The 13,129-nt window shown below is 38.3% G+C and overlaps 1 protein-coding gene across 1 annotated transcript; it reads left to right on the top strand.

Moving 5' to 3' along the window:
• The first annotated feature begins 10,010 nt into the window (after nucleotides 1–10,010).
• LOC148723976 (histamine H2 receptor-like) lies at nucleotides 10,011–12,089 on the top strand. Its single transcript, XM_088733789.1, has one exon. The coding sequence runs from the start codon at nucleotides 10,382–10,384 to the stop codon at nucleotides 11,339–11,341; it is 960 nt and encodes a 319-aa protein (XP_088589915.1). The 5' UTR covers nucleotides 10,011–10,381; the 3' UTR covers nucleotides 11,342–12,089.
• Nucleotides 12,090–13,129: the final 1,040 nt, after the last annotated feature.

A 13,129-nucleotide genomic window follows, 5' to 3' on the forward strand; every position in this document is an offset into this window, starting at 1 on the left:
ATGCATGTGGGTCATAGGAAGCTCCTTTCACTTGTTCCCAATCTCCTGTCGATTTCAGAGTATAAGGATTAATACTCACTTTTTCAGAAGTCGGGGGGGACATCCATTTTCCTCGAAATAAAAATTTGGCTGAACCAATGACTTGGCTCCGAAAAACGTATACTACCTTAAAACGTATACTACCTTAAAATACGTTGTATTTGTATGTCCTTACTTTTTTTTTCACAGTGATGAGGACAAACCAAGGAGTCGCGATGTTCGCTGGAGGTCTTCATGATTAGGCAAATATAAATTAAAAATGAGTTATTTTTAATTAGGCCTTTGTCTTATCGTTTGACTTACTGTTTTAGTTGTTCGCATTACAACAGGCATGCATATCAATTTTATATTTGTTTAACACCCTAAATGCCGAAAGCAAATAAAAGCATGTATGAATGTTGAAACGATGACCGTGGATGAGCTAAGTTCTGGGGACAGCAAACTGTGCTTATCAGTTTGAACATGGAAATGTGATTGATTCTAGAATTGAACTATTTCAGGGTTATTTTTGGCCTGGAAATAAAACAAAAATACAGTTGTAACAATACTGGAGAATTATCTATTAGAGTCTGACCATGAACTGTGCTCATCAGGTTCAGCATGGAACTATTTCAGGGATATTTTTGGCCAGAAACTGAAATAAAATACGGTTGTAACAATACTGGGGATTATCTATTAGAGTTTGATCATTTATTTTCTTGAACGAACAAGATGAATGTGAACTACCAGTTTGGTGCAAGTCGGCTAAGACTTATGCAAATTTCTGCGTTTTAGCGAACAAGCGGCAGAAACCAGATGGCACGAAGTCGATTTTGTTTTCACCAATTGCCATAAAAGTCTTCCTTAAAACCTCTCTAATCGAAGATTTCCTCGTCAGAGCCCAGTTACCAACCTCAGGTATCGTGCTATGTGATTCTTCAGCGCAACATGGACCGTGAAACTAACAGACTAACGTGTAACGACTTCTTTCTTGAATGGAGACAAACAGTTTACCGAAAATTCTATATGTTGTATTTTTGAGAGGCCTGATAGGCCTAAGTTCCAATTAAGTAAACTTTAGACTAAGGATGTATGAAAAAATGACCCATTCAGTTCATTAACGCTTGAAATTTGAAATGAGTAAGAGGCTTTATTTATCTACGTATTTTTTTTAACAAAGCAGTTGTCTAAAATGCCGTGAACCCCCCCTCCACCCCCCGCCCATTTGAGTTTGTTTAACTTGCGTATTATTCGCAGCACGTATTAAATTACCAACTATTTTAAAATCGACTTTAAATTCGAAACTCGACACATTTCTTGATTTAAATTAGGCTACCAACTTTGATATGCAGCAACAAACTTGACATTTGGTTTAGTTAGATTCAAGTAAGGCCCCCCTGAGTCTGTCCACGAGTGTGACCAATTGTGAGATTAGCGTGAAAAAGCTTCTTAAAACGTTTTAAAAATTCTTAGTCATTGTTGTTCTGTGCGCTTCTTGTCAATAAAGCAGCTGCCTATCGATGGGAAACGTTTCTTGATTTTTATTAAACTTCTGGCGATAGATTGAGATATAACTAATTTTCCATTGATGGATTGAAGACGGATAACTGACAAAATTTAAGTTTCATAACATATTTTCAAAACATTTTGAGATCTTTTTCATACCACAAGTACCTTTCCTCAAACAGTCGCCGCAATAAAAATTAGATGTGTCTGTCAATAAGCTGCATAAAAAGAGAAAAATTGTGAATAACTGCATGCATAAAAAATGAAGAAGAAGCATCTCATCAACAGTCAGTAACATCTGATCCCTGACGAGGGCAGGTAATTGAAAAATCTCAGACAGTTTCCAAACTTATTTCTCGACATCTGTTGTTACTTTACACCAACTTAGCATGACAGGTCGCTGCACAGACGATCATCTCAGCAGTGCAGCATCCATCGTTCTATCAGTGTGGTTCTCCTTGTCTGGTGTAGCCGCTGTCGCTGGAAATGTCGTTGTGATGTGGCTGTTCTACAAACACGAGTCTTTACGAACAATTTCCAACCGCTTTTTAGCCTCGTTATCCGTGGCGGACGCTTTTGTCGGCCTTGTTATAGATCCTGTTTGGATTGTTATCCGATGTTGGATTCAGCCAGCATTTGAAAGCCCTTTGTTCAAGATGACTTTAGTGTTGTGGATTCACACTTCCGCAGCCACTGCTTTGAACTCGTGCTGTGTTTCAATCGACCGTTTTATTGCGATTCGGTTTCCTTTCCGGTATCAGGACATTTTAAGTAAAAGGAGATGCTTTGCGGTCATTATTTTGGTGTGGTTTATTTCATCGAGTCTTCCTGTGTCCGCGTTGTTGTTGGGAAAAAATGATGAATGGGAACTAATGATATCCTTTGTATGTACCATAGCGTTTGTTGTTCCATTAATAGTGGTCTCCTTTTGCTATATATTCATTTTCAAATTAGCCAGAAAACAATTTAGGAGAATTTTTCCAGCCAATCCACATCCTGACTCCGGTGAAAATATAAGAGTTTGTACTATGCAAAATTTTAAAGCTATCAAAACAGTCGGTTTTGTTTTAGGTGCTTGTATCATCACATGGATGCCCAGTTTAATTATGCTGTTTGTTAGCTTATATAATTGGGAAGCAAATCGGTGTAATGATAAGAAAATTGCATATCAAGTAGGGACTTGGGTTCAGGCAATAGCTTTTACTTCATCAACAATTAACCCATTTATCTATTACTTCAGAAATAGCGACTTTCGCCGAGTCTTTCGCCGTACCTTCCGTTGGTTGCACTGCATGTCTTCATGAACAAAATGCGTCAGACCAGAGTGCATAGCCAGAGCGAAACCAGATGGTATGAAACGTCGCGACTCGCACACATGGCAACTTGGCAACTAAGAAGACTAAACTCTCAGGGCAATCCTGGCGAAAAAGCACTCTCGTGTAATTTCAAACTTGGTGCCCCTCATAAACAGTTAAAGATCAAACGGAAGCCTTAATTCCTAAGCTTGTATAATGTAACTGTTTCGTAGTAAATGCAAAGAAAAACAATAAAAATACCATTTTTTGTCATATCAAACGATTCTTTCATGACATCTAATTTTGCCCCCGTCAAATATGACAATAAATCCTGCAAGATGTATGGAGAAAACTCTTATATAATGAAAGTTTAAATTGTTTGAATCTACAAAATTAAGAAAAGAAAGAAGATTCATCATTTCTATAATCTTGGCAGCATCGTAAATATCTACTCTCAAACTTGCCTTTTCATTTTTCTGTTCTTTTTATTTTTTTCGAGTAAGGATGACGAGCTTTTGTACTTATGTTAATGTGAGCTAAATTAAAGCACTTGGGTCTCCATCTTCGATAATAGAGACCTTATACAGAGCCGAAAGAAGGCGAATGCAACGAGAACGTGGTGAAAGAAAATTAAATGTTTAATGGTCAGGACACGCCGAGCAATACGTCGGTACGACTTGTCACGGCGATAAGTCGCCCTACATATCGCCTCCTGTGACAAACTGAATGTTTTTGTAATCCGTCGGTACGACTGAGTTTTCTCAACGTACACCTGTTTCCATTCTTCTTAAGTATCGTCTCCAAAAGGTTGAGTAACTGAGGCAATGTTAAAGAAACTCTCATAAAATTTAAGGAATGTGAGGGCATTTTACGAATTAGCCAGAGACAACCAAGGTAAACATTTGTATATGAGAACGATCCTTCGCAGTAAAGCACTCTTTGAGCAATAGTGAAAATGAGACCTGAAAAAAATTTCAGGCCTGTACGGGACTCGAACCACTGACCTCTGCGATACTAGTGCAGCGCTCTACCAATTGAGCTAACAAGCCAAAAAAAAAAAAAAAAAATTTTTTTCAGGTCTGATTTTCACTATTGCTCAAATAGTGCTTTACTGCGAAGGATCGTTCTCATATACGTCTCATAACCGCAGTTCACACATATGTTTCATATGTTTGTTGTTGTTTAAGGTAAACATTGTTATCAAGAGAAAATTTTCGATCAAAATCCAAATGTATTCAAGCCGCAGTCCGTTTCAAAATCATCTATTAATAGCGACAGAGTCCTGTTCCCTTTTGATATATCCTTTGAGCCCACTCTCTCTAACCACCAAATCCTCAGATCTCACATCAGTTCGCGCCATAAGGTGTTCTGCCAGCTGCTAGTTCCAGCCTGATTCTTCTCATACTTTCCTTGCAGTGTCCCTTAAGCGGCAACAAGCGATAGGCAAGGCGAAATTCTTTATTTCGAAAGTAAATGGATTGACTGCTGACGAACTAAAAGCAATTGTATCAACCCAGGGCCATACAACAAACACAATCTATTACTTTTATCCCAGTCATTTACCATGGTGTAATAACAGTCAACAAAGAACACAACAAAACCGGGCATCCGTGTGATAATACAAGCACCCAAACCAAACCGATTAATCAAATAGCTTTAAGACTTTGCATAGCAAGAACTCTAACCTTGCATTTGAATATTTTAAGATTTTCCCCTACACATATTCTATAATTTTTATTTTCTTTCCCAATCGGCATGGCATGCAGTCTTGCACTCTTAGCAACCTAGATGTTTTGATTCAAAGAAGTAATCTGAAAAATAAGTTAACAATTTCCGTTCCGCTTGGCTTCGATCTCCCCTGACAATTTTTCCGGGAGGTTTCTTGGACATAACAAGTGAACCCTACAAACCACTCAAAAACAACTATCATTACCCTTTTGAATAGCGCTGCGCGCCAGGTCTAAAAATAGATATGTCATCTTTGGACCCCCCGCTGGTTTAGGACAAACACTCGGAGTCTTTACAAGGACTTGTATGCGAAACGTGTCAGAAGCAAGACTATTTTCGCTCAAAAAATGCTCTGACTTTCTAAAATGGTTGCAACTAGGCATTGCTGTTGGGTACATGTAAAAATGACTCAAGATATCCAGAAAGATTGCCAGATTCGCTTAATCCGCCTAAAGAAATGCTTAAAAATGGTCGGAAAGCCTTCATACCGTTCCCCAAAGCCGAAGTATGCATGACTTGGAACTTTGTCAACGCCGGGTAAATGCGTGTTCTACAAAGAATTTCTTAGTTGATAGTGTTAACTACAATACTTATATTTGTGCTGTACACTCAAATCCTTGACAAAAGCCTTTTCAAACCGCTTGTTTGGAAACGTTACATAGACGATGATCTTCTCGTTATGGAGCACAAACAAAGCAACAATAGAACGTTTCATTGAAAAAGCTAACAATCGTCATCCAACAATGAAATTTACGGCTGAAATTTCCGATAAGGAAACAACATTCCTGGTCACCTACATCTATAATTATAAAGGCGAACGATTCGAAAAGGACGCAATCCTTGATGTGCGTACTCATTTTAAACAAACTGAGACATCTCAGTATACACACTATAGTTCCTGTCACCCACAAGGAGTTAAGAAAGGCTTAATAAAAGGAGAGGCCCTTAGACTTCTCAGAACAAACTCCTCTCAGACAATATTCGAAGAGAAAATTGCAAATTTCAAAGCGCATTTGCGAAAGAGAGGCTACCTAGAGACCCTCATTAACACAACCCTTTCAGAAGTGAATTTCAAAAACAGGAAACTAGCTCTTCAACAGAAACCGAAGACGAACCAACAAATCTTGCCTTTCATTACTCAATACCAACCATCAGTGCCAAACCTAAAGCAAATTCTCATGAGACACTGGCAAAAAAATAGAAACAACCAGTACTGAGCGAACTATACAAAAATCCGCCACTCGTGTCTTAAAAGTGAGGGCGATCGCTCAAAGACATACTCGCGAGGGCCAAACTTTGAATAGGCTATTCTAAACACGCGCTGGGGAGTCGTGTAGGCCTGTCAACCCCCTTTTTACATTGATCTGTTAGATCCTTAAGTTTCACGCGATCGACTTTACTTTCCTTTAGTATCTTCGGCTGAAGCCATTTCCCATCATCTATACTTGAATCAACTACATAATGTTTTCCCGACTTAAGGCAGTCACGAACACGTGCGATGAGGTCTGCTCATTTTCCGCTCAATTTCAAGCCTCTACACTTTAACCAACGCTTCAATTGTATGGTTGTATAGTTCTCTTGGTCTTGCTCGAACTTTGAGCCAGGAACACCGTCGTTTTGATTTAAAATACGAGCTTTAGAGGCGTTTGAACTAGAGATGGGCGCATCATCGCCCATATTAATTTACTCGAGAAGCCTGTTTGTTTGTCCTAATCGCTCTAGGGGGTCAAAATTTCGTGACGTCACAAACGCGCAGCGCCATTGACCTGACCATACCAAAGTAGATCACTGTGCCGATGCTGAAAACCTTATATCAACGTACGTTCTCAATTCCAAAAGTAAAATTGTTTAAAGCACGTTCTAGAGAAAAAGAAGACCTCTTCCGCATTCTCTTCCTAACAAAGATTTAGTTGAAGTTGGTTCCATATAGGGGAACTAGGCAACTGCCATAGAGACTCGTAGAATATAATTGTAACTGATTAACGCGTAATAGTTAAGAATGATCGCGTAACTTCCGTTGTCACGCAAGGAACATTAGAAACTCAGACAAAACTAGCCTTTCATAAGCACGTGCTATCAGAACAAACGGAACGAAGGATAAAAGATCGAAAGAATAAGAGTTAAGACTGAATAAAGAGGTATGATTTGTTTAATGTGTATGCTTGTCGATTTAGCTGTAATTTGGTTCGATGTTTTTGCCTGTATCACCAGTGATTTGAGATATTTAGTAATTTTCTAGTATTGTGATACGCCCCCTGTTTCGTGTCGTCACCGTAGTAATAGGCGTTTCGTTTTAATTATCTTTTCATTTTTTTTACGTGAATCAAGCAAGTAGTTAAAGAAATTTGATAGATAGAAAGACTGGCTTGGTTCCTGATAATATTCTTATCCAACCCTATCGCGTTCGGAGCACTAATGGAGTGTAAGACCATGTGAGAAGAACTCCGTTCGTTACAATAATGTATGTGAGGACATAATAGGCATTACCAAGAGAGAGCAAAATTTAAGATTAATGTAAAGAGGATTTCTTTTTCAGATTTCAAATCTATATTTTAACAAAAAAAATGGACAAACTAAAGTTGCAGTCCAACATCTTCCATCAATGGCCGAGTCAAAGTGATAGAGCGATGGACGCTGCACTGCTGAGCTGAACTGAACCACTGAGTCGCTATCATTCATGGTAAGATGGTGGACAGCAACAGCAGAAGAAAGAAAGTAAGCTTGGTGAATGCTTGAAATTTTCCTGTCCTCTCCATAAACCGAACAGATTTTTCTAAAACTGGATGTTTTTGCATGAATTATCATATGTTTTGAATGATGATGCATTGTTCATTGACAAACGCGGGCGAAAACGGTGATAGAGATCGGATTAAAATAATTTCACGTTCCTGGTCTTAATCAATGTCCTAATCCTCCTCTGCTTCTCATTATCGATTAAAAAGAGTTACTGCGACGATTAATTTATAAAACATAAAAAACCATGGTGATGTTTTGTTGATAAGCGCAGGACCTCTGTGAGAAAACTCTTAGTTTAATTGTTTAGTAAAATTTTTAAAGGCTCCTGGTTAAAAGTTAAGAGTGGTTCACGTGAATGACGTAACTGACCACATTCATGGCTCATAAGGCATAAATTTGATTCCCATTCAGTCAGTGGAAAATGGATGTCAAATGTTGTAGTCTGAATCCTAATCTGACAGCAGAAAACGCATTTGTGGCTAGAATGAAGGATAAATCCAAAAATAAATCGTAATCTTAGTCTCAATTGTTTGTCTTCAAGAGAAACAATGCGTGTGGGTCATAAGAAAATCGTTTTATTTATACCCAATCTCCTGTAGATTTCAGAGTATAAGGACTATTACTCACTTTCCAGAAGTCGGAGGGGACATCCATTTTTTACCTAAATTAAAATTTGGTTGAACCAATTACTTGGCTACGGTTTCGTGCAGCAAACGCCTTCGGCATGGGGGCACAATAGGCGATGGCTAAATAAAAAGCATCACCAGCCCTTTCCCTTTCCCATCATCCCTTTCTAGGCCGTGCATGGCACTCTCGGGCCGCAGCTGTTAAGTAAACGATTGGAAAGAGTCAGCCTTTGGCAACCCCAAGCGCAGCATCACACAACAATTTTCACAAGAAAAGGCTTTTAATACTTAACCTAAAATCTTTTGTAGTTCACTATTTTCCTTCGGCAGAAATATATATTTTTTATTTAGTAATAAAAGTAAGTAACTAGTCAAATGAATAAATGAATAATATGTAACAATTGAATGATATGTAAAAAAAAATTAATTAAAGATAAACGAACTGATAAACACGAATAATAAACGATCTAATGAATCAATCAGGCGAAGTTCAATAGAATTCTTGTTCAGGAAACTTTTCAGTTAGAAAGATCCAAATCCCTCTCTTATCACAGTGACTACAACCTCCAAAAAGGTCTTTAACTTTTCCGTCTTTACATAGCCTCATCTAAACAAAAGGAAGGTTAGGAAAATTTGAGTGAGTTACGTATAGTCAAGACTTAACAGCGCGTGCGCGTAACTTTCTTCAATCCCCCCAACTACGCGAGCGTTTCGATGAGGCTAGGTGACATAGAAAAACGTTCTTCATTCCTTTTTCCAAAACCTGCCGTCACAACCACTTTAAAAACCCTCGTTTAAACACTCCTATCGACCAATGGGACTGTTCTACTACCTTAAAATATGTTGTGTGCGTATGTTCTAGTTTCTTTTTTTGTTTTTTTTTTTACAATGAAGATAAACCAGGGAGTAACCAAGTTCGCTGGAGGTCTTTATGATTAAGCAAATGTAAACTAAAAATGAGTTATTTTTAATTAGGCCTTTGTTTTATCGGTTGAATTACTGTTTTGGTTGGTCGCTTTACACTAGGCATGCATATCAATTTTATATTTGTTTAATATCCTAAATGCTAAAAGCAAATAAAAGCATGTATGAATGTTGAAACGATGACCGCGGATGAGCTAAGTTCTGGGGACAGCAAAAAGTGCTCATCAGGTTCAACATCATTTGTGGAAATGTGACTGATTCTAGATTTGAACTATTTCAGGGTTGTTTTTGGCCTAAAAATGAAAAAGAAATACCGTTGTAACAATGCAGTAAATGGCTTGAACCCGGGGGTAACATCAGACTACACCTTCACCAGTTGTAACAATACTGGAGATTATCTATTAGAGTTTGACCATTTATTTTCTTAAACAAACACGATGAATGTGGGCTACCACTTTAGTGCAAGTCGGCTAAGACTTTTTAGCTAACAAGGGGCAGAAACCAAATGGCACGAAGTCGATTTTTTTTGACCAGTTACCATAAAAGTCTTCCTTAAAACCTCTCTTATCGAAGATATCCTCATCAGCCCAGTTACACAACCTCAGGTATCTTGCTAATTGCTTCTTCAGCGCGTCACGGACCATAAAACTAACAGACTAATATGTAACGACTTCTTTCTCGAATGGAGACAAACAGTTTACCGGAAAATTATTTTCTAAACTTTGGAGGCCTGATAGGCCTAAGTTCCAATCAAGTAAAAATTTAGACTGATGATGTATCGAAAAAACGACCCATTGAGTTCGTTAACGTTTGAAAATTTGAAATGAATGAGAGGCTTTGTTTATTTACGTATCTTTTTTTAATTAACAAAGCAGTTGTCTAAAATGCCGTGAACCCCCTCCCCCACCGCCCACCCCATTTCAGTTTGTTTAACTTGCGTATTATTCGCAGCATGTATTAAATTACCGACTACTTTAAGATCAATTTTTGATTCGAAACTCAACACATTTCCTCATTTAAATTAGGCTACCAACGTTGATATGCAGCAACAAACCTGACATTTAGTTTAGTAAGATTCAAATAAAGCCCCCCTGCGTCTGTCCACGGGTGTGGACAGACTCAAAAACTTTTATTCATCGTCGTTTTGGACACTTCTCGTCAAGAAAGCAGCTGCCAATCGAGGGGAATCGTTTGTTGATTTTTACTTAACATCTGCCGATAGATGAGATATAACTATATTTACATTGATGGACTGTAGACGAATAAAACAGAATCTATGTTTGAAAACATATTTTCAAAAAACTTTGTGATATTTTTATTATCACAAGCACCTTTTCTCAAACAAATGCCGCAAGAAAATTAGGTGTGCCTGTCGATAAACTGCATATTAAGAGAAAATTGTGAATAATTGCATTCAAAAAAAGGAAGAAGAACCATCTCAGCGACAGTCAGTAACATCTCTTCGCTGACGACGGCAGGTAATTGAAAATTTAAGAAGGTTTTCAGGCTTATTTCTCGACTTTTGCTGTTGCTTTACACCAAGTTTACATGAAAGGTAACAGCTCGTACGAACATCTCAGTGGTGCAGCATCCATCGTTCTATCCGTGTGGTTCTCCTTGTCTGGTGTAGCCGCTGTCACTGGAAATGTCGTTGTGTTGTGGCTGTTCTACAAAAACGAGTCTTTACGAACAATTTCCAACCGCTTTTTAGCCTCGTTATCCGTGGCGGACGCTTTTGTCGGCCTTGTCATAGATCCTGTTTGGATTGCTATCAGATGTTGGATTCAGCCACCACCTCAAAGTGTTTTGTTGGTGATTAGAAGAGCGTTGTGGGTTCACACAACCGCAGCCACTGCTTTCAACGTTTGCTGTGTTTCAATCGACCGTTTTATCGCGATTCGCTTTCCTTTCCGGTATCAGGACATTTTAAGTAAAAGGAGATGCTTAGTGGTCATTATTTTGGTGTGGTTTATTTCTTTGAGTCTTCCTTTGTTGATTACGTTAAAAAAAAAAGATCGAAGGGAACTATTTATGTCCTTTGCATGTATAACGTTTGTTGTTCCATTATTAGTGGTCTCCTTTTGCTACATTTTCACTTTCAAATTAGCCAGAAAACAATTTAGAAGCATTTTAGCAGTTAAAAAGCTTCCTGATTCCGACAAAAATATTAAAGTTTGTGCTATGCAGAATTTCAAAGCTATCAAAACAGTCGCTCTTGTTTTGGGTGCTTGTATCATTACATGGATACCTAGCGTAGTTCTGCAGTTGGTAAAATTTTATAATAGAGAAGCAAAACGGGATTGCAATGTACGGCAAATTAACTTGATTGTACAGCCTTGGGTCGAGGCAGTCGCTCTTACTTCATCAGCGGTAAACCCATTGATATACTACTTCAGAAATAGCGAATTTCGCCGAGCCTTTCGCCGCACCTTCCGTTGGGTGCCCTATGTTCATGAACAAAATGCATCAGACCATAATGCACAGCCAGAGGGGAACCGGATGGTATGAAATGTTGGGACTCGTAAGCGTGGCAACTTGGAAACTAAGGAGACTTAACTCTGAGGACAATCCTAGCAGAAAAGGAATCTCGCCTAATTACAAACCTGGTGCCCCGCTGAACAGTCAATGATCAAACGGAAGTCCTTAATTTCTAAGCTTGTATTACGTAACTCTGCTTTCTACTTAATGTAAACTTATACATAATTATTTATTCATGTTTTTTTATACATAATATTATACATAATTATTTATTCATGTTTTTCTCGTTGCCATGCACCCACCAATAACGTAGCTCCATTTTCTGCCTTTAAAAGCCCACGCAACCCACAATTCCTCTATTCGCTCCGACGAAGGGCTAACGCTCGAAACGTCAGCTTTTGTAATCATTACGGTGGCCAATTTACCTATACATAATTAAACTACCTCTTTCTTTGTCATGTATGAGACAAGTCTTTCATGACATGTAATTTTTACCCAATCAAACGCCTGTCACCAAACTTTAGTTTTTAGTCAGGTAGGGCCTCTTTATTTTCGAGTGAGAATGACGAATTTTTTTGTACTTACGATGCGTTTATGTGCGCTAAAATAAAGCACTAAGGTCTCCATCCGCGATAATAGAGACCTTATAAAGAACCGAAAGACGGCGGATACAACTAGACCGTGGTGAAACAAAATTAAATGTTAAAAGGTTAGGACACGCCAAGGAATACGTTACTACGACTCGTAACGGCGACAAGTCGACATAACATATCACCTCGAGTGACATGCTGAATGTTTGTTAAATTCGTCGTTGCGACCGAATTTTTTGAGCGCACACCTGTCTGTATTCTTTTTTGAATATCATCCCCTAAAGGTTGGCTCCATATAGAGCAACTGAGTAACTGGGTCACTGCTAAGGAAACTCGTAAAGTTTAAGAAAAGGGAGGGTATAATACGAATAGAGAACTAAATAGGCAACCAAGCTAAACATTGTTACCAAGACCAAATTTTTTAATCAAATTCTAAATGTACTCAAGCAGCAGTTTGTTTCAACATCGTCTATCGATAGCGACAGATCTCACATCTTTTCCTGCCATAAGGTGTTCTGTTCCAGCCCAGTTTTTCTTGTGCTTTCCTTGCTCTTTCCACAAGGCAACAAGCGATAGCTACGGCGAAAGGCTCGGCGAAATTCTTTATTTCGAAAGTAATATATAAGTGTGTTACAATAAGTTTTAAGGGCCAATGGTCCATCCACATAGTAGGGTTCAGTCCCCTCGCGTCAGTATATATTTTAGTTTTTGCGCGAAAAGTGTCAATAATGTTATGTGGTCTGTCGTTGTATGTTCGTGATAGTGCGTTTCGAGTCTCTTTAGAGATCCAAACCGTCAGGTATGTTTTAAGCTTTCATTTCGTCTATTTATTTCGTTTGTTGTCATTTATCGTCTGTAATTAGGTTTAGTGCAATTTATTCGGGTAAAGAATAAAATGTATGGCGGGTGACCTTTGAGAAATGTTACAGGTGTGTTCGTTGCAACGTGGATTCATTATTGATGAAGTGAAAGCAATTTTATCTACCCAGGGCCACAATGCATTGGGTTTTTCCGAGTCATTAACCATGTTATAATAACAATCAACAAACAGCATAACTAAACTGGGCATCTATGTGATAATACAATCACCCAAAACAAAAGCGACTGTTTTAATAGCTTTAAAATCCTTCCGAACTCTAACATTGTCTTTAAATGATTGTAACATTTTCCCCAGCCAATATTCTATAAAACTGTTTTTCGCCGATTTGAAAATACTAATATAAGAACA

Source organism: Stylophora pistillata, chromosome 9 (assembly GCF_964205215.1).
Source record: "Stylophora pistillata chromosome 9, jaStyPist1.2, whole genome shotgun sequence".
In the NCBI taxonomy this organism is placed as follows: Eukaryota; Metazoa; Cnidaria; class Anthozoa; order Scleractinia; family Pocilloporidae; genus Stylophora; species Stylophora pistillata.